The following is a 22,233-nucleotide window of genomic DNA, read 5'->3' on the forward strand; positions in this document are numbered from 1 at the left end:
GCAAATTCTCTGTTCAACAATCACAAGAAGAGGTGTTTTACTTGGAAAAGGCCAGGAGAAATGGGAAGATATCAGTTAGATTACATGATAGTCAGACAGAGATTCCCGAAATCAGATACTGGCTTGTAATGTGTACCCAGGAGCAGATATAGACTCAGATCACAATTTAGTAGTGATTAAGAGTAGACTGAAGCTTAAGAGACTAGTCAAGAAAAATCAATGGCCAAAAAATAGGATACAGAAGTACTAAGGAATGAGGGGATACACTTGAAGTTTTCTGAGGTTATAGATACTGTGACGATGTATAGCTTAGTAGGCAGTTCAGCTGAAGAGGCATAGACATCTCTACAAAGAAGAATCATGGAAGTTTGAATCAAACATAAGGTAACTATGAAGAAACCATAGATAACATGAGAAATACTTCAATTGATTGAGGAAAGAAGGAAGTACAAAAAAATTCAGGGAAATTCAGACACACAGAAATATAAATCACTTAGGAATGAAATAAATAGGAAGTGCAGGGAAGCTATGACAAAATGGCTGCAGGAAACTGAAGAAATCGAAAAAGAAATGATTGTCGGAATGACTGGCTCGGCTTATAGAAAAGTCAAACCAACCTTTGGGGAAATTAAAAGCAAGGATGGTATCATTAAGAATGCAATAGGAACTCTACTGTTACATGCAGTGGAGAGAGCAGATGCTTTCATTCATCCACCTTCAGTGGTAGGAGCTGTAAGAGAAGTGTTCCACATCACAGTGTGGTTTACTGTTAAATTTCTGGTAGTGTACATTCCTAGGAGAGTCAGTCACCATGTTGCTTCTTTCTGTATATGGTTGTTGTGATCTACAGTCTGAAGATTAGTTTGATGTGGCTCTCCACTCTGTCTATCCTGTGCAAGCCTCTTCATCTGTGCATAATTACTGTAACTTCCATCCATTTGAACCTGCTTGCTGCAGTTGAGCCTCGGTCTTGCTCTACTGTTTTTACGTCCAATTTCTTCCGTTAACAAATTGATTATTCCCTGATACCTCAGAATGTGTCCTACCAACTGACTCATTCACTTAGTCAAGTTGTGCCACTTTTTTTTCCACCAGTCAGTCCAGTACCTCCTCATTGGTTATTAGAACTATGTACCTAGTACATGTTTCTCCTGATGACAGCATCCTCCTGAGTAGTTCCCTCCCAGGTACCCATCATCAATAAGTAATACAGTTGAGCTTTGTTCGCTTGAGAAATGTAACAGCTTTGATTTTTCCTCATTCTCTGCCATTTACAGTACCTTCGTAAGTAGACCATATTGTCTAATGTTTCAAGGGTAGATCAGTAAACCATCCAGAGTAGGGTGTTCCAATGTTGCCCCATGGGCCAATGAGTTCCTTTATGCCCTCATAGTTCTTGTGGACAGGCATGTACAGATGGTCTTATTTCACACATTCTTCACATATGTGAGCTGCTTGGCAGCCCCTGCCCGAAGCATGTGGCAAGTGGAGCACAATCACATACACTATGGTCTGGCTGCAAGACTGTTCGCACGTGACCTGTTTGTCTACTCCTGCCTACCTATGCCCATGCGCGCCATTGGGTACTCGAGCTGCAACAGTCTAATTCAGACTGTCATCCCTGCATCTACTGAAAAGGCTGCTGCCCACCTTCAGGAACCACCTATTTATCTGGGCTCTCCACAGATACGCACCTGATGTACGAGGGCTGATCGACAAACACTGAGACTGATTTTTGCCTGTTGTAACTACAGTGATAGTTTCCTATCAGCACCATGAATATTTGAAAAGAGTGAGTTTTTATGCATAATGTCCATAGGTAGCAGCACTCTCATTTCGGTAGGTTGGTAGTAATACTCTATTTTGTAGACACACTTTATATTTTTCTTACCAAACAATGGAGGGTATGCGAGAGGAGCAGTACGACGCAATAAAATTCTGTGTTCATTTAAATCGTAGAGCCACTGAGACTTACGAAAAGCTGCAGCAAGCATATGGTGAAGATGCATTTGGCTGCAACAAGCATACAGTGAAGATGCACTACCTTGTGAAACAGTGTTTTGGTGGTTTGAGGACTTCGAAGAAGGCCAACTTGCCTATGTTAAGCAAGGTGGACCTGGTGTTTTGGCTTCTGCTGTGATTGAAGTCAACATCACACAGCGGCTGTGGTTTTCTGTGAGCATTGGCAGATAACATTACGTAACCTCATTGCAGTGTTGAGAATTCCATGATTATGATTGATGATCTCTGTGTGACTTGTATTTGTTCCTGTAGGTGCCATGTCTGTTGTCTCTCGAACTAAAGGCTGTGCGAATGGAGACAAACTGTGACGAGCAGTATCTCTTTGCTGATGGAGAGGACGTGTTTCTCAAATCGATTGTCACCAGTGATGAGTCGTGGTTGCACCTTTATGATCCTGAAGGAAAACAGGCCAACACAGTGCAGAAATGCCAAGTTCCACCAACTCCAAGAAATGGGAAAATTGTTCAATCTGCAGTGAAAGTGATGGTAATCACATTTTTTGACTGTCATTGAATGATTTGCCAGCATACAGTTCTGCCTCACCCTACTATTACTATTGTATACTACACGTCAGTATTAGCTAAACAGGGGAAGCACACTGCAAATATACGTACAGAACTTACTCGGACTAGCCCGTAGCAAATCAACTCTTGCAGTTTCTAGCTCAATTGGACGTTACCTGTATACTGCATCCACCTTACGGCCCTGAGCTTACACACTGTGATTTTGTTATTATTCCCATCACTAGAGGCAAAGCATCATGGAATTCGTTTCGAGAATTCAGAACCACTTCTCCAGAAAAGTGAGCCAGTTCTCAAGGACCTGACAAGCTACGGCCTGCATCGCATGTTCAAGGACTGGCAGACACGCTATAAAAAGTGCGTTCAAATAGGAGCGAACTACTTCGAAAAATATCATGTAAATGTTGAAATAGAGTGATAAACTTCTGTGGAAAAAAAAAAAAAAAAATCAGTCACAGTCTTTGTTGAGTAGCGTTTGTAGTTGCGCTGACAGTACAGATATCTGTAGTGCAGAGAGATACGTGGCACACAACTTCAGAAAGATCCACGATTCGTTGAGAGGGCATGTGTGCATAACTTCTGTAATATCCATCTGTTTGAAACTGCTTGCTGTAATCAAGCCTCAGTCTCTCTCTCTATATTTTTTACCTATGGAGGTAAAATTAGAGATTCAGTCTCATGCAGAAACACAGTAACCTTCTTGCACACTGGAGCAGGAAAGATGGGGAAGTGGCAGTGGCACACCAGCACTCGCACATGAAGTGGCTTTCAGAGCCTGGATGTAGATGTTCCGGGTGATTGTAATTAATGTGTAGCTCTTCGCAGAGGACCAGTGTCGGCTGTAATTATCATATGGCAATGAAACTTGGTAGATATTTTAATGCATTAGTGCGGAACTGATTTACACCGGAAAAAAGTAGTTCCAATTTTGGCCACCAGGTGCAAATGTGGTGCTGTGCATTCAAGAAAGACTTACGGAAATGTTCCTATACGTTTCAGTCAGGAATCACGCGGCTGCTACGGTCACAGGTTCAAATCCTGCCTAGGGCTTGGATGTTTGTAATATCCTTAGGTTACTTATGTTCAAGTAGTTCCAAGTCTAGGGGACTGATAACCTCAGATGTTAAGTCCCATTGTGCTCAGAGCCATTTGAACAATTTTTTAGCACTGGCAGGTCTCGTCCACCATCAGTGTGCTCGTAGGATTGTATTTGTCACCATATTTTACCTGAACTGGCTAGTATGGTCCGTGTGTAGAGGAATGTATAGCACTTTCGTTACATTGTGCTACTCCTGCCCACTTTCGAAGGAAACACATATCATTTGAATTGGATGGTGAGGGACAAAGGAGGATTGGTAGCTCCACTACTAGAATTTTTATTTTACTGGTCATTCTCCTTTTTTCTAGCCAAGTGAGACATCCTCCAGTAATAATGCAATAATTTATATCCATACCATGTAGGGTTGATAGAATGGATAGAGAAGATACATCGGAGAGCAGCGCGCTTCATTACAGGATCATGTAGTAATCGTGAAAGCATTACGGAGATGACAGATAAAATCCAGTGGAAGACACTGCAGGAGAGATGCTCAGTAGCTCGGTACGAGCTTTTGTTGAAGTTTCGAGAACATACCTTCACCGAGGAGTCAAGCAGTATATTGCTTATTGCTCCCTCCTACATATATCTCGCGAAGAGACCATGAGGATAAAATCAGAGAGATTAGAGCCCACACAGAGGCGTACCAACAATCCTTCTTTCCATGAATAATATGAGACGGGAATAGAAGGGAGAACCGATAGACGTACTCATGGTACCCTCTGCCACACACCGTCAGGTGGCTTGCGGAGTATGGATGTAGATGTAGATGTAATGTTAGGAACGAGACATGAGCAGAAAAGGTCAAACAAATGAGAAACACATAATGTTGATTTTGTCATTCACTGCTGCTTACACAATTTGTTCAGTATGGGCACCGGAGATGTTGATGAGATGCTGCATTCGTAAAATGACATGATCAACATTTACACGCAGAAGTTCTGTTGGAACCTGAACAATGTGTTCCTGTATACTGGCCTTCAGATCAAGTAGAGATGAACGTGTCCCTGATAAACATATCCTTTTAGATATGCCCAGAGCTGAAAGTCACATGGATTCAGATCAGATGATCTTGCAGGCCGTGTATAGGCCGTGTATAGGCCGTGTATCTGGAGAACCTCTAAAGGTAAACACATTCCTCAAAGATCCTATTTAGCAGATCTTTCACTGGGTGAGCAACGTGAGGTGTTGCCCTGTCTTGTGTGAAAATAGTGGTTTCCTCTCATTTGCACTCTAACAAAGCAGGAATTCCGTGCTGAACAAGGAGGTCTCAATAGTGTGCAGATGTAACGTTACACCTGATAGGCCCTCCGGGTGTATTATCTTCAAAGAAGAACAGACCGAGAATAAAGGTGCTTGTGAATCCGCACCAAACAGTCATATAAGGTGAATGCAATGGCCCTTCGTGCACAACACGTGGTTCAACAGTATCCCAAATTTGTCAGTTCTGTGTATTCACTGCACCCTGTAGCTTGTAAAATGTGCCTCCTCACTCGTTAGAATATTTCCTGGCCGTGTCTTCAACTTTGATCCATGCCAGAAACCGAAGAGCAAATTCAGAATGTTGCTCTGGTTCATGAGGTTTCAGTTGCTGCACTGTCTGGATTTTGTACGGATACCAGGGTAAAAAAGCACTAGCACTGCTCAGACCACGTGCTGCACAGTCAGTTACAGCAACAGCAACCTCATCCATAACTTCCACCAGTATAGGATCTCCTGGTCATACGTAAAGCACACCAGTGGCAAGACGCAATCAATACCATCACTGTGCGATAACAGTGAAGTCACTGATGACAGGGTCACAACAGCAGAGTTATTAAGCATGGTTTTCCGAAACTCCTTCACCAAAGAAGACAAAGTAAATACTCCTTAATTCCAGTCAAGAACAACTGCCAAGATGAGAAATATAGAATTAGATATCCTCGGTGTAGCAAAGTGGCTTAAATAACATAATAAAGGCAAAGGCTCCGGTCCATATTGTATACTAGTCAGGTTCCTTTCAAAGTATGCTAATGCAATAGCTCCATATTTAGCAATTATATAGAACCGCTTCCTCACAGAAAGACCCGTAGCTAAAGCCTGTAAAATTGCTGAAGTTACATCAATACCCAAAAAGGGAAATAGGAGTAATCTGCTGAATTAAAGACCTATATCACTATCGTAGATTTGCAGTAGGGTTTTGGAACATATGCTGTGTTCAAACATTGTGAAGTACATAGAAGAAAACGATTTACTGACGCATAGTCAGCCCGGATTCAGAAAATATCGTTCTTGCAGAACACAACCAGCTCTTTATACTCGTGAAGTAATGAGTGATATCGACAGGGGATGTCAAATTGACTCCAAATTTTTAGATTCTTGACACCGTTCCTCATAAGTGTTTTCAAACCAAACTTTGTGCCTATGGAATGTCGCCTCAGTTGTATAACTGGATGCACAATTTCCTATCAGAAATGTTATAGTTTGTAGTTATAGACAGAAAGTCATAGAGTAAAACAGAAATAATATCCAGCGTTCCCCAAAGACAGGTTATAGGCCCTCTATTGTTCCTGGTCTATATTAACGACATAGGAGACAATCTGAGTAGCCCTCTTAGATTGTTTGCAGATGATGTTGTCATTTTCCATCTTGTAAAGTCATCAGATGACCAAAACAAATTGCAAAATGATTCAGATACGATATCTGTATGGTGCAGAAAGTGGCAATTGACTCTGAATAAAGAAAAGTGTGAAGTTATTCACATGAGTACTAAAAGAAATCCGCTAAATTTCAATTAAGCGATAAGTCACAAAAACCTGAAGGCTGTAAATTTAACTAAATACTTAAGGATTACAGTTACAAATAATCTAAATTAGAATGATCACATAGATAGTGTTGTGGGTAGAGCAAACCAAAGACTGTGATTCATTGGCAGAACACATAAAAGGTACAACAGGTCTACAAAAGAGACTGCTTACACTAAGCTTGTCTGCCCTGTTCTGGAGTACTGCTCTGCGGTGTGGGATCTGCATCAGGTCGGACTGATGGACGACATCGAAAAAGTTCAGAGAAGGGCACCTCGTTTTGTATTATCACTAAATGGGGCAGATTGTGCCACAGACATGATATGTGAATTGGAGTGGCAATCATTAAAACAAAGGCGTTTTTCATTGTGACAGGATCTTCTCATGAAATTTCAATCACCAGTTTTCTCCTCCGATCGCGAAAACATTCCGTTGGCACCCACCTACATAGGGAGAAATGATCATCATGATAAAATAAGAGAAAACGGGGCTTGCACAGAAAAATTTAAGTATTATTTTCCCCGCACGTCGTACGGGAGTGAAAAAGTAGAGAGACAGCTTGAAGGTGGTTCATTGAATCCTCTGCCAGGCACTTTATTGTGAATAGCAGAGTAATCAGGTAGATGTATATGTAGAGGACACCCTCCTCCTCCTCCAGGTGCCAAACCAAACTCACCTATATTTTCAAATTTCATTATCGCCTGCTTTAAACCATTTAATGACATCGGCCTCTCATCAGGTCTTTCTTTCAGTGCAAAACTGTAATTCCTGTTGGTCACATAAAACCATTTCACTAATAGCACACAGTTTCTCTTCTCGATAGCTGTACCGTTCACGCATGTTATGGCTTGTCAAATGACAGTGTGGATGTCATACTGTCAAATAAACTGTGTACAGCACAGATTTGTACCTGATGGCAAGTATTCAAACTGACTTTCTTCCAGCGAGCGCAGATCAGTTCCACGCTAACGCATTAGCATATCTACCAAGTTTTGTAGCCGTACCATAATTACAGCCTACAGTAGACTTCCATGAGTAGTTGCAGTTTAATTATATCCACCCAGCAGCTACAAATGTTAGCTTACCAAATCTGCGAGTTCTTTCCGCTGCACACTGTACTGTTTCACATATTGACGATTATAATTCTTACACAGCAGTCGAGGGGGCGTCATGCCCGGAGTGCGGCTTGCAGCTGCCGGACGGTGCATCGCTTTCGCGCCACGTGTTGTCTCACCAGCTGCAGCGCCGCCTCACCTGCGCGCTCTGCGGTCAGCTGTGCTCGAGCTCCGTAATGCTCATGCGCCACCTCCACTCTGCCCACGCCGTTGACATGCCGGCTGCCGGGGTGCCGTCCTCTTCCGCCTCACCTGAGGTGAGCACTTCAGAACGTACAACAGACTGCTGGAGCTACACGGGTAAGGTCAACAGACAGTTGCAATTGTATTATAATTTCCGTGCAGATATAGTCACAAGAGGTACTGTGTTACAGGAGCAACCACAGTTCTATAACAATATTCCGCGAGGATGCATCATTGATTGTAAAGTAGGCACGTGCATTACAATACTGTCCCTGCTCACCATATCAGAACAGTTGTATGAAATGTTTTTGGCACACTCGTCACATTCTTTCTCTATGAAAATTTGGCCTTTTGACAATAAACACCACCATTTTGTCCGGGAAGCAACTGTCTGTTGAAGAAGTAACAGAATTACACAGATTTACGATGTAGTATTGCCTATGGCAACCAGAGATTATGTTGGTGCCAACAGTGAAACATTACTCAGAGCATTTTTCTTCCTGTCACAATGTATAATATGAAACATACTCGTATGTAGTCTCTTGGTGTTGAATTTCCCTTACACATACTGCTGAGGAAAAATCTTGTATCTCTATTCAAATTGTTGGCACACCAGGATTTTTCCAGTGTCCTTGATTGAGTGCCAGTAGTTTGACGCGTGGTCTAGAACCTGTGTCTGTTCAAACAAGATTGTGTGCTTTTTCGTAAGACAGTGTTGATTAACAGCAGGTCCCCCCACCCCCCACCCCGCCCCCACCACTACCACCACCACCACCACCACCACCACCACCACCATCTCAGTTCCTGTACTCGTGTTGCTTACGTTGGGTCCAGTATTGAAGAACGGTACAAATAGACTGTCTCGCATAATTAATGGAACATTCACGTGGAATCTTTCACAGGGCACACCACCTTTTAAACTACTGAAACTCAGTTTTAATCCCATAGTTGTTTAGAATAGTACAGTTTTACTTGTTGTTGCTACACAGAATGGAAAGAACGTCATATGCTAACAGTAATCTGTTGTTTGAGAGGCTTTATGCCAAAGAGAGCTAACTTTATTTCAAGTGCCCAATAGCCATACTGTATGAACAAAGAGGTTAAATGATTTATTTCAGAGCTGAGGTGGTTTTCATGCAATATGTTTCTGGCACTACATATCAAAGTGTTCATTGAGAAAGGATGTTATAATGCACCGATAATAGTTTTTTCATCATGTGGCTGCAGTATGGGGTGTTTAAGTAAAGGAAGCATGTTTGAATACATGAAAAGAATTTAGAAAATTGAAGGCACGAGGTCAGTGATGACTAGCAACCGGAAGATCCATCAGCGTGCTAACAATTACAGTGAAACACCAGATTAAACAATGAATCTTGGCCTACAAGTTCGGCATTGTTGATGAAATTGTTGCAGACTACAACAGGAATCATAGGCCGGGATGTATCATACATGATAACCGTGGCTATAGCAAACCTGTAAGTGGCCATGTGATGAAGGTGGCTATGTGACGATCATAAGTCTGTACTGCCGACTGTCTGGAGGAATGTGTGAAGATTATGCTATTCACACGTTGTTGCAAGAGATGAGGCCATCAGAGCGCCACTATGAACCAGAGAGTAAGAGACAATCAATGGACTGGGAACACTCACTGTCTCTGCACTAAAGAGAAACAAATAATTGAGGCACAAGTGTTCACAGGAAAAACTGTGCTGAAGATCTTTTGGAATGACCCATTTCTTGGAGCAGATCCAAACTGATTGGTGGTGGTCACTAAAGGGAAGCTGTTAAGTCTACCATATGAACAAAAAGCTGGATACTTTTCACACAGTGGGTATTCCCCCATAATGCTCACTTTCATATGGCTGCACATACTAAGAATACAGCATGTGATCTCAAATTAGAGGTACTGAGACAGCTATTGTACTAAAAGGAAGACAGAAAGATAACAGCAATGTGTCTGAAAGAATGTTTTACCTCATTAAACAGTGATGTATCAATTTCAAAGAAATTACTCTAGAATTTGCCTTAAGAAATCCAAGCAAACTATGAAAAATCTAAACCTTAGTGGTCATCTAGGGATTTCAATTATACTCCTCTCAAGTCAGAGTCTAGTGTGTTAACCGCTGTGGCATTTTTTCAGTCAGCCTCTATTCAATCTAGATTTGATCTCATCACACTTCCACATCTTTACCCTTTTGGAAGATTTCCAGAGTGCTAGTAGTAACCTGTAAAAATATAATAGTGCCTATGAAAATAAAAGAATAGAAGTTGACTTCCGATGTATGTGTACAATCTGTAGGCAATTATGTACAGAAGTAGCACAATAAACATAGGACATGGTGCAGTTCAGAACTGTTCACAAGTGTTATTGCTGTTCAGGTTGTCAATGTGATATAATTTCTGAGACTGCCTCATAGTTTAGCCGAGTACACAGGCTGTTTCTGTTGAGGTGAAAAAGTAGGATTAGATGTACTGGCATAATGGAAATTGCAAGTCTGAACAAGAGGCATCTTTGAATAACTCAGTCGGCAACAGTGTTGCCCACAAAATATCAGAGTTTGAGACCCTCTCCAGCATACAGTTTTAACCTATTGTAAAGTTCCCATTGAGATTTTATTTCTGTTTCCCTTTGTTGACCAAATTTCACTCTTTGCTTGATCTGTTTGTCCTATTATACAGTATTAATTCCCCTATCTGAAGTAGGTGTTAATTTATTACTTTTTTAATTAAGAGGCAATTGCTTATCTTCAGTCATCTGATATTCCAGTTGTACTATTTTTTTTTAGCAATTTTAGACTGCACTCTAACTTCTTAGATTATCATAGATAATCATTAAATAAATATTTTTACTGAAGATTTATCAATAGTAGGTCTTAAAAATTTATGACTTCCCCACAAATTTCTGAACATTGAATATGTTTGGACAATTTATTATGAATTTTCCTTGATTTAATCTTCCTGGTGTTGCAGCAGTTGTAACTCCTTGTGGTGGTATCACTCAGGAATGTAACATGTCTGGTGCTCTGGTTGCAGTTTAGACTTGTGTATTTATAGGTAAAATTGTGTGGTTATGTAATTCTAGTGATCCAAACCCATCAGTTTCTAGAGCTCTTTCTGGCTTTATGTCAGTATCAAATTTAACATCTAAAAAATCTGAAATTCATAACTCCAGTATCATTGCCATCCTATAGTTTTAACTGTGATTGTTGCATCAGCTGAGTCATTTAATAGATATAATAATTGTAGTGATGGTAAAACAGTAAAAATTAATATAATGGCAGATGAGCTGTTCAGAGGGTTTGAATTAAATGATTATGAAGCATGTTTTGATTTTTGTAACCGATAACTAAGGACATAACATACTATTATTCTCATTAATAATTATATAAATCATCAAAGAATGATAATCGCTCCATTAATGATGATGATCCACATTGTGATGATGCAGTTTATCATGTTGCCATTAGTTTCCTAATACGAGGTCACATCTTTATTTGTAGAGATTAAATGTACTGTACCAATCTGCCACATTAAAATGTAGAAATTAATGGAAGTTCTGAATAACTGTTTCTTGTTGGAGGGTTGTTTTTCATTCTATTGATCTACTTACATTAGCTCAGAATATAACTGCATGGCTTGTAATCATGGTTTGTAATATTATTGTGATAATAATAATAATAATAATCCCAACGATGGAAATGCTAGGCCCAATAGTTGACAATATAATTTTTTATAGATAGGCATGTGTATCATCTGAGTATCATTGAGGCATACATGCTAATCCTAGGATGTGCTGGGGAAATCATGCTAACTCTATTGTATTAAATATAACTGTGACTAGTGTTTTCAGTTATATGTTCTTTATAGTTAATCTTGCCAATAAGGGATGTCATTGGATGACACCTCTAGTATTTACAAATACTGCTTCTATAGATAATACATAGACAAAGTGTACAGCAATCTACCAACTGTCATATAAAACAATTTCAAGAGATGAATTTTATTGGTACCAGACCTATTAACCCTCCAGTTGTAAATACAGAGAATTAATCAAAGTGCTCATAAAATAGGGAATTAAATTTTAACTTTGTTCTTTAAAATGCAACTAATCACTTTAATTCCTGTTTTGGCATGGCAATAATTTCTGTTACTGATGTAATAAAGTGTACTCCTCTATCAATGTACGTAGCTACTGTAAGCACGTGATGTACTCATACTCATAAATTCTGTTAATCCAATTGAAAACGTAGCAATATCTACATACAATTTTTCCACTTTCTTGTTGGCATCATTTACTTTCTGAGTACTCTCATAGTTTAGCAAAGTACACAACCTATTTCTGTAGATATGGAAAACGTAAGACAGATGTAATAGCAGAGCAGAAATTCAAGACTGAATGAGAGGCATGTTTATATGAACAAGTTGGTAACACTAGTGCGCACAGAAGACAAAATTTAGTGTCTCACTTATGCTCGGAGTTTTAATCTGGTGGAAAATCACCATTGAGATTTTGTTTCTGTTTCTCTTTGTGAGTGCTATCTGAGCCTTTCTTCAAATACATTAGATCATACTGCCTGTTTTTCTTAGGACACAATGGCTCCAGTTAGGAGGGCAAAACGCCCGTACATCCGCAGGGCCGTGCCTGCCGTCACAGCGAGGGTGCGGAGCCCCGGTGAGAAGCAGGAATACCAGTGCTCGCAGTGCAACAAGATGTTTCACAGCCGCTACCGCCTGGAAACCCACGAAAGGATGCACAAGGAGGGGGGACTCTTCCCTTGTATGTACTGCCCCAAGTGCTTCACACGTGAGAACGCGCTCAAGACTCACCTTCTCAAGCATAATGGTAAGTTGTATTTGTGGAATCTTTCATCAGTTCTCAGTAGAACAGTTTCATATGTAATGTTGGAAAAACAGACAAGCTGTGTTTTTTTTCTAATTTTTTTTTTTTACTTCGAATACACTGTCTGACAAAAAGTTAAGCACCAAGAGGACATGGTTGGATGTCAACATAACTACATACACATACACACTATCAGTGGGTGTGTAAACAATTGGAGTTGCAATTCTCTCTGATAGGGAGTGTGGCTATCAGAGTGCATTCGTGTTGTTTATGTTTAGTGTTGTTACCAGGCCTGGTAGGGTATTTAAGGGGATTGAACAGTGTTGTGTGTGGTTTGATAATTGTGAAGGACAGGACACAGATATCCCACATTCTCATGTGAGACAGCTTTTTTGGTACATGACAAATTTTGAGAGAGACCTAATTGTGGGTCTCTGCTTGGCCAGAAGGTCAAATTGTACAATATTCAGATTTGTGTGGCTGTTAGATGTGACAGTGGCTTGAAGTTGGACAATGTGGAAACATGAGAGCAAGCATACTCATTGTCAAGGTTCTGGTTGTCCAAGTCTGACCACCATCAGGTAGGATCACTGTATTGTACACCGAGGCTATTGTAAACCCTTTACTTCTGCACATTACATATGAGACAAGTGGTGGATGCCTTGGAACATTCTCCATCATTTTGTTCTGTTGGTTGGACACTGGCAGCAGCTGGACTAGGGACTAGGAGAGATCCCATTCTTCAAATGTTTCAGAGACATACAGTGTTATATCTCCTGGCATCATGGTCTGGGGAGTAATGGAGTATGACTTCAAGCTATGGCAGGTAGCAGATTAGGGAACTCTGATGGCACAACAGTATGTCACAGACATCCTACACCCCCTTGTGTTACCACTCATGTGACTATTGTTGTGCTATTTTTCAACAGGACAACACTCTAAATGAAACAACAAATTTACTATTACCAGTCACTATTTATTTATCTCCACGACAAGTTTCAAAGGTTTAAACCTCCATCATCATGTGGAGTTATGTTTGTTAGTATGACATTTGCATGTGTGTGTGTGTGTTGTGTTACGATTTTTGGAGGAACTTGTGGAACTGTCTAGTGGAGAAACAAAACACTATTTCAGAACATGATTTCAGCTTTCTTTTGACAAAAAATTAAACATGTATCTAATGGTAAAAATAAAATAAGTAAAATAAAGTACCTCCAGTTGTCACAGGTTCCTCTCACTTTCGTAACAAATGGTTCAAATGGCTCTGAGCACTATGGTACTTAACTGCTGAGGTCATCAGTCCCCTAGAACTTAGAACTACTTAAACCTAACTAACCTAAGGATATCACACACATCCATGCTCGAGGCAGGATTCGAATCTGCGACCGTAGCGGTCGCGCGGTTCCAGACGTTAGTGCCTAGAACCGCTCAGCCTCTCCGGCCGGCCTGTCATAACACATCACACGTACACTGTCATGTGATGTACCTTGTGCAACTACTGTGACGTAGTGCCGGCCTTTTTCAATCATAGAAGATGGTGCAAATGGCCACTGTTTACATCCATGCAGCAGTACATCCAATTTGTCAAACTGGAGACATACATAGCAGTTCTGAGTGAGGGATAGCAGCAGTAGTATTTTCAGCATTCTGCTGTAGCTCTTCCAGTGTGTGAGGATTATTTGAATACATGCCACAGGTAAATATCACAAGGAAAGAGATTAAGCAATCGAGATGGCCAGGAGATTGCACTGTCTCTGCTGATTGTCCTCTCTTTGTGGAACACCCTATGCACTTGTCACAAGGTTGTCAAGGCAGTGTCTACCGTTGATCTGTCTTGCTGAAAATATCCCTAAAGTCAGTCACATTCTGTGAGTTGATCCACATATGGATTAATCAGTTTCTGGACATACTGCACAGCACTGACAGTTTCGTGAAAAAATTGCGTTATGATGCAAACAGCAGACATTGCACACCAAATACCAGTCTTAAGATTATTCAGTAGCTCTTCAAATTAATAAGGGAGATTTTCTCATGCATAATTATGCATGTTCTACGAGCTCTTCCCCCCATGAACCATGGACCTTGCCATTGGTGGGGAGGCTTGTGTGCCTCAGCGATAGAGATGGCCGTACCGTACGTGCAACCACAATGGAGGGGTATTTGTTGAGAGGCCACACGTTGTGTGGTTCCTGAAGAGGGGCAGCAGCCTTTTCAGTAGTTGCAGGGGCAACAGTCTGGATGATTGACTGATCTGGCCTTGCAACATTAACCAAAACGGCCTTGCTCTGCTGGTACTGCGAACGGCTGAAAGCAAGGGGAAACTACAGCTGTAATTTTCCCCGGGGGCATGCAGCTTTACTGTATGGTTAAATGATGATGGCATCCTCTTGAGTAAAATATTCTGGTGGTAAAATAGTTCCCCATTCGTATCTCCGGGTGGGGACTACTCAAGAGGACGTCGTTATCAGGAGAAAGAAAACTGGTGCTCTACGGATCCCTTAATTGGGCAGGTAGGTTAGAAAATTTAAAAAGGGAAATGGATAGGTTAAAGTTAGATTTAGTGGGAATTAGTGAAGTTCAGTGGCAGCAGGAACAAGGCTTTTGATCAGGTGAATACAGGATTATAAATACAAAATCAAATAGGGGTAATGCAGGAAGAAGTTTAATAATGAATTAAAAAAAGAAAAGGATTGCAGGTAAGCTACTACAAACAGCATAGTGAACGCATTATTGTGGCCAAGATAGAGACGAAGCCCACACCAACTACAGTAATACTAGTTTATATGCCAACTAGCTCTGCAGATGACGAAGAGATTGATGAAATGTATGATGAAATTATTCAGGTAGTGAAGGGAGACGAAAATTTAATAGTAATGGGTGACTGGAATTCGATAGTAGGGAAAGGAAGAGAAGGAAACGTAGAAGGTGAATATAGAATGGGGTAAGAAATTAAAGAGGAAACTGCCTGGCAGAATTTTGCACAGAGCATAACTTAATTGTAGGTAACACTTGGTTCAAGAATCATGAAAGAAGGTTGTATGCGTGGAAGAAGCCTGGACATACTAGAAGGTATCATGTAGATTATATAATGGTAAGACAGAGATTTAGGAACCAGGATTTAAATTGTAAGACATTTCCAGGGACATATGTGGACTCTGACCACAATCTATTGGTTATGAACTGTAGATTAAAACTGAAGAAACTGCAAAAAGGTGGGAATTTAAGGAGATGGGACCTGGATAAACTGACTAAACCAGAGGTTGTACAGAGTTTTAGGGAGAGCATAAGGGAATAATTGACAGGACTGGGGGAAAGAAATACAGTAGAAGAAGAACGGGTAGCTTTGAGGGATGAAGTAGTGAAGGCAGCAGAGGATCAAGTAGGTGAAAAGGCGAGGGCTAGTAGAAATCCTTGGGTAACAGAAGAAATATTGAATTTAATTGATGAAAGGAGAAAATATAAAAATGCAATAAATGAAGCAAGGAAAAAGGAATACAAACGTCTCAAAAATGAGATCGACAGGAAGTGCATAATGGCTAAGCAGGCATAGCTAGAGGACAAATGTAAGGATGTAGAGGCTTATCTCTCGAGGGATTGGATAGATACTGCCTACAGGAAAATTAAAGAGACCTTTGGAGAAAAGGGATCCACTTGTATGAATATCAAGAGCTCAGATGGAAACCCTGTTCTGAGCAAAGAAGGGAAAGCAGAATGGTGGAAGGAGTATATAGAGGGTCTATACAAGCGCGATGTACTTGAGGATAATATTATGGAAATGGAAGAGGATGTAGATGAAGGTGAAATGGGAGATATGATACTGCGTGAAGAGTTTGACAGAGCACTGAAAGACCTAAGTCGAAACAAGGCCCCGGGAGTAAACAACATTCCATTAGAACTACTGACAGCCTTGGGAGAGTCAGTGCTGACAAAATTCTACCATCTGGTGAGCATGATGTATGAGACAGGCAAAATACCCTCAGGCATAAAGAAGAATATAAGAATTCCAATCCCAAAGAAGGCAGGTGTTGACAGATGTGAAAATTACCGAATTATCAGTTTAATAAGTCATAGCTGCATAATACTAATGCGAATTCTTTACAGATGAATGGAAAAACTGGTAGAAGCTGACCTCAGGGAAGATCAGTTTGGATTCCGTAGAAATATTGGAACACGTAAGGCAATACTGGCTCTACGGCTTATCTCAGAAGATAAAGGAAAGGCAAACCTACGTTTCTAGCATTTGTAGACTCAGAGAAAGCTTTTGACAATGTTGACAGGAATACTCTCTTTCAAATTCTGAAGGTGGCAGGGGTAAAATACAGGGAGCGAAAGGCTATTTACAATTTGTACAGAAACCAGATGGCAGTTATAAGAGTCGAGGGGCATGAAAGGGAAGCAGTGGTTGAGAAGGGAGTAAGACAGTGTTGTAGCCTCTCCCTGATGTTATTCAATCTGTATATTGAGTAAGCAGTAAAGGAAACAAAAGAAAAATTCGAAGTAAGTATTAAAATCCATGGAGAAGAAATAAAAACTATGAGGTTCGCCGATGACATTGCAGTTCTGTCAGAGACAGCAAAGGACTTGGAAGAGCAGTTGAACTGAATGGACAGTCGAATTAAGTTGGGTGATGCTGTGGGAATTAGATTAGGAAATGAGACATTTAAAGTAGTAAAGGAGATTTGCTATTTGGGGAGCAAAATAACTGGTGATGGTCGAAGTAGAGAGGATATAAAATGTAGACTGGCAATGGCAAGGAAAGCATTTCTGAAGAAGAGAAATTTGTTGACATCGAATATAGATTTAAGTGTCGGAAAGTTGTTTCTGAAAGTGTTTGTATGGAGTGTAGCTGTGTATGGAAGTGAAACAAGGACAATAAATAGTTTGGACAAGAAGAGAGTAGGAGCTTTCAAAATGTGGTGCTACAGAAGAATGCTGAAGATTAGATGGGTAGACCACATAACTAATGAGGAGGCATGGAATAGAATTGGGGAGGAGTTTGTGGCACAACTTGACTAGAAGAAGGGATCAGTTGGTAGGACATGTTCTGAGGCATCAAGGGATCATCAGTTTAGTATTGGAGGGCAGCGTGTAGGGTGAAAATCGTAGAAGGTGACCAAGAGATGAATACACTAAGCAGATTCAGAAGGATGTAGGCTGCAGTAGATACTGGGAGATGAAGAAGCTTGCACAGGATAGGGTGAGAGGTGCATCAAACCAGTCTCAGGACTGAAGACCACAACAACAACTCCTTATGTTTTACAGTTTGCTATAATTTTGCTATAAATACATCATGTTTGTTGAGTGAGTAAGAAATTTGGGAAGCTCAACAGGACGAAATTGCTCAGTAGCCCCCTTGCACTTTTTTCTTAGGGGTATAATTATACATTATGTGATAATTATTTTAAAATTGGTAATCAGTTAAAGAAGTGAAGTAAATGTGAAAAATAAATCGTGATGATTGGTCCTTTCTTATTTTGTATTACTCTTGAAGATACATCAGTTACGTATGTGCTAGTAATGATTTAAATAACAGTGTAAATGACCAGTTTCCTAGGTCTGGTATTCTTCTAAGTGGCTGATCTTCCAAAGTGTTAATCATTATTCTCTGAAATTATAAAAACAGAATTTATAATTGCATTTCAAGAATATTTAAAAATTTTGTACTTACATAGATACAAAAACATTTTACATAATGTAATTGAAAAATAATTCAGTGTTCCAGTGCAAGATTAAGCTAAATTATTATGTTGAGGTACGGCTTTGCCAATGAAATATTGTTTAAATGTTTCACACATTTCAAATACTCTCCTTAAAGACCGATTAAAATGTAGCATACATTTGTCAACATCTTTATCATCATCTTTCTTGTACTGGTTAGTGTTGCTATCCACTCATAGAGTCTTGCTCTCACTTATTCCTTCAGTATCGGTGACAATGCTGTGTTGTTGGAAACAATAGTATCAACATGTCCAGGATAAAATTGAATCTTTGTCTTCAGATATCTCTTATCTGCTCATCTGGCTCTAGACAGGAGGTAATTGAAGATTTCCTTTTCATGATCCATATTGTGTCCAGTATGATATGCCCTCATCAAGTATTCATTCAGAGGCTATCTTTGATTGCCAAGCAGGATACAAAATGGAGAGTGCCTTCTGTTCCTGGCAGTGGTTTGCTGAGTTGTTATTCAACACATTATTTTCCAAGTGGTGATAGACAGAAGTACCTGCAAACACACTATTGTCACTCTGACTCCCATATGCTTGTATAATCACTGTTATAAATCTTTAGGTGACGTTTGCAATGCCTTGAAGGTAGATAGAGAAGTACTGTTTGTCTTATGTGGATGCATTTGTCATCAGTGCTTTATATACACTTGGGAAAGTTCCCCTAACACCCGTAATCCTTCACAATTTTGTAAGAATCTTCTGTAGTCCGAAAAGGCATGTGTTTCGTTTGCAATTTCACCCAGATGGCTTCACATGTTTCATAAGCAATGCTGGTAATTGTATGTTGTGTTATTCTGAATGATAAGGCTACTCCTGTAGAATGTAACCTGAAATAGAATTTTGTTTATATCACTAAGTATCTTGGGTGAAAGTGCAGATGGATTAAGAGGTGCTGTTATCATGAATGATACATTAATAATGTGTGCTGTGCTTCCATTGGCTGCCGCTAACTTGACAAAACATTAACACCTCCACACAGAATCAATAAAGCCACAACACTTTTCTTCACCCATCTGCACTTTAGCTATCTCTTTTTATTGTGTTACCATTTTACAAATGTTTTTGTGAACAGTTTGATGAAAACTGGTTTATCATGTGTGTGTATTTAGCGTCCAGAGTGAAAGCAAAATGGCAGAATTTAAGGTGCATACCAATGTGAGCTTCTGAAAGATAATTTGTCAACAGGTTCACCATCATTGGGCAGTGATTCTAAACGGAAGTACTTCCACAAAATACACTTTTTAAAAGACACACATGCTTCAAAGCATCTTGTTGGAAATGTTCCAAAACCCCAGAGAACCGATTCAACACACTCAATGGTCGACGAGACAGATGTACGAGATGCATCGTATAATGAAGGAACACCACTGGAAGAGGATTCATTTTCAGAACAAGATGATGAAAGAACCCACTGTTTAACTCCAGACAAATGTATTACTGCACAAAAACTGCCAAAATTGGCAAAAAAAATTCAGCGAAAGAAAGGAGATCCAATTCACAATCTAATACAACTGGAGAAAACTAAGCTAGTATACCTAGAAGCTATGACTTCCAAGAATCAAAAGTGTGAAGAGTATGGTGAAGACTATTTCTTTCTCATGAGTTTATTACCACATTTGCGTGCAATACCACAGCACCTGAAATTAATCACTAGAAAGGAGTTGGAACGGGTCTTAATTGAAAACCTGGCTATGTATCAACAACTACCACACTCATCACGTGGTTCATCGCACCCTACCACCTCGTCACCAACTCTGCCTGGCTCGGAACACATGAGCCGCATCAATATTTCTGATGTTTAGGACTGCCAGAATTCAGGAACAGTACTTACCGTATATCAAGTAGAAAATTCTGGCTCATACAGTGTCACACATTTCTTAACTGTGGACTAATGAGGGCTGTCCAACTTGTACATTAAGAATTTGTTTGTAAATTTCTACATTGAGAAATCATGTGTAGATTGTAACTGTAATTAGATATGTTTAATAAAAATTGCTCCATTCCATTATAATTTGAAATCCGTAATATTTTTTGTTTATTAAATTGAGATATAATATGTTAACCTTAAGTGAATTACAATTTTTCATCTACAATTAACTGATTTCGAAAACTGACATTTGCAAATTATTTGTGAGCAAATTCAGTTAAATAGTTGTATTCTGCTCATAATATTATTTAATCAGGTGTAGTGTAAGATACTCTACTAAAAACTACTCTAGAAGTGATATAAAGCAACATTTTTACAGAGCAACATCAATTTTTTGGACTTGATATTAAATAGTATGCATAAAAACAAGTTGTTGTTCAAATACTTAAAGATATGTTATTGTATCATGTCCAAAAACGTGTTTGCATTAAACAGAGTGATATCAACCTTTCCAAATATTAAATTTTCGTCATTGTGTTCTCACATTGTTTTCTGAGGTACTCTCTTTACCTGTCTAGCCGTCTGCATTCATTCAAGTCAAATAATTATTAATAAAATATCTTCGTTTTCGCAGCTCTCTCTGTCGTGCACAGCATTACGCAAAATAACAAAGATTTTTACAGTATCTACAGAAAAATCTTGATCCAAGTTCAGAGGTCTTTGTAAAATCCACTATTTGTTGCTCAGTGTGCCAAGGCACATTTTACGTGCCTTCAACCTCATGAAAGACGGTAACTGAAAATTCTATTATAAGAAGGAAAGTTGCTACTCACCATATAGTGGAAATGCTGAGTCACAGATAGGCACAACGAAAAGACTCTCACAATTAAAGCTTTTGGCCACTGGCCTTTGTCAACAATAGACACAACTATTGCCAGAGACTGCAGTTGTGCGTGTGAGTTGTGTTTGTGTGAATGTATGTGTGCGCGTATGTGTGTCTATTGTTGACAAAGGCCAGTGGCCAAAAGCTTTAATTGTGAGAGTCTTTTTGTTGTGCCTATCTGTGACTCAGCATCTCCGCTATATGGTGAGTAGCAACTTTCCTTCTCATAATATTGTTACATTCCATTCTTTATTTTCCATTGTTTGATTTTAACTGAAAATTACCTTTGCCACTGTCAGCATATCCCTAAATATTGTTGAGTAAGGTGCCTGTGCAGTGCAAAAGCCTCATACTCATAGAAAAAGGTTACCTCATGGCATGTTGTATCAGGAGGACATTTCTCTTCAGGAATGACAATCTTTTCCATAACTTTCAATACTGGCATATATGAACTGATGATCTGAATCTACCACTGCCGTCAACACTGTGGACAAATATCCTTTGTAGTTGGAATACATCAAATTTAATGGATTCACAGTTCAAATACATTTATCATCAATAGCTCCAGTGCAATGTGGAAGATTTTCTTCCAGTAAGAAATAATTGTGAGCAATTGTTTTTTGTAAGTCTTCCTTTAAACCAGGCTAAGTTTAAGGACAATAATTACAATTTTTGAAGAAATGAACTGGTGGACGACCTACAAAAGACGGCATGTCAATCCGTAATGAACAGTCTGTGGATGCTCATTGTGACACTGACTCTCGCAGAGAGGAAGATGATGAATAAAAAAAAAAAAAAAAAAGAGAGAGAAGATAAAATTGTAAAACAGATCCTGTGGAACTGGAGGTGGTCCGCCTTTTTAAACAAAAAGCAGATCATTAGTATGTATCTTTTTTCAGAGGCATTATTCCATTTGACGATAATGAGATAGTGAAATTTCATGTAAGTGTGCTTCAGATCATGGCAAATGTTACAAACAAAGAAGGGTATCAAGAAGCATTAGTGAAGCTGTAAGTGTTTCTCAGCTTGGACAGGCACCAACTTCATCTACTCCTTTTCATACTTCCTACCAGCTACTTCAGCTTTCCAACAACACTGCCAATGAACAGATGTCTACAGCAGTTGGAATCCCTCAGTACTGGAGCAGTGTAGGCTTGAAGCATTCATGACCAAGTTGCAATCCACCAAAGTTGCAAG

At 39.7% G+C, this 22,233-nt stretch overlaps 1 protein-coding gene across 5 annotated transcripts in view; it reads left to right on the forward strand.

The window, feature by feature from the left end:
* The window catches only part of LOC126291674 (gastrula zinc finger protein XlCGF57.1-like), a 109,488-nt gene that overhangs the window by 61,755 nt on the left and 25,500 nt on the right, over positions 1-22,233 (forward strand). For all 5 annotated transcript variants that reach the window (XM_049985256.1, XM_049985257.1, XM_049985259.1 and 2 more), the window contains 2 exons: positions 7,577-7,794; positions 12,308-12,563. In XM_049985256.1, the coding sequence (XP_049841213.1) occupies positions 7,577-7,794; positions 12,308-12,563 (474 nt within the window). The remainder of the gene's footprint in view (positions 1-7,576; positions 7,795-12,307; positions 12,564-22,233) is intronic.

This window comes from Schistocerca gregaria, chromosome 9, assembly GCF_023897955.1.
Source record: "Schistocerca gregaria isolate iqSchGreg1 chromosome 9, iqSchGreg1.2, whole genome shotgun sequence".
In the NCBI taxonomy this organism is placed as follows: domain Eukaryota; kingdom Metazoa; phylum Arthropoda; class Insecta; order Orthoptera; family Acrididae; genus Schistocerca; species Schistocerca gregaria.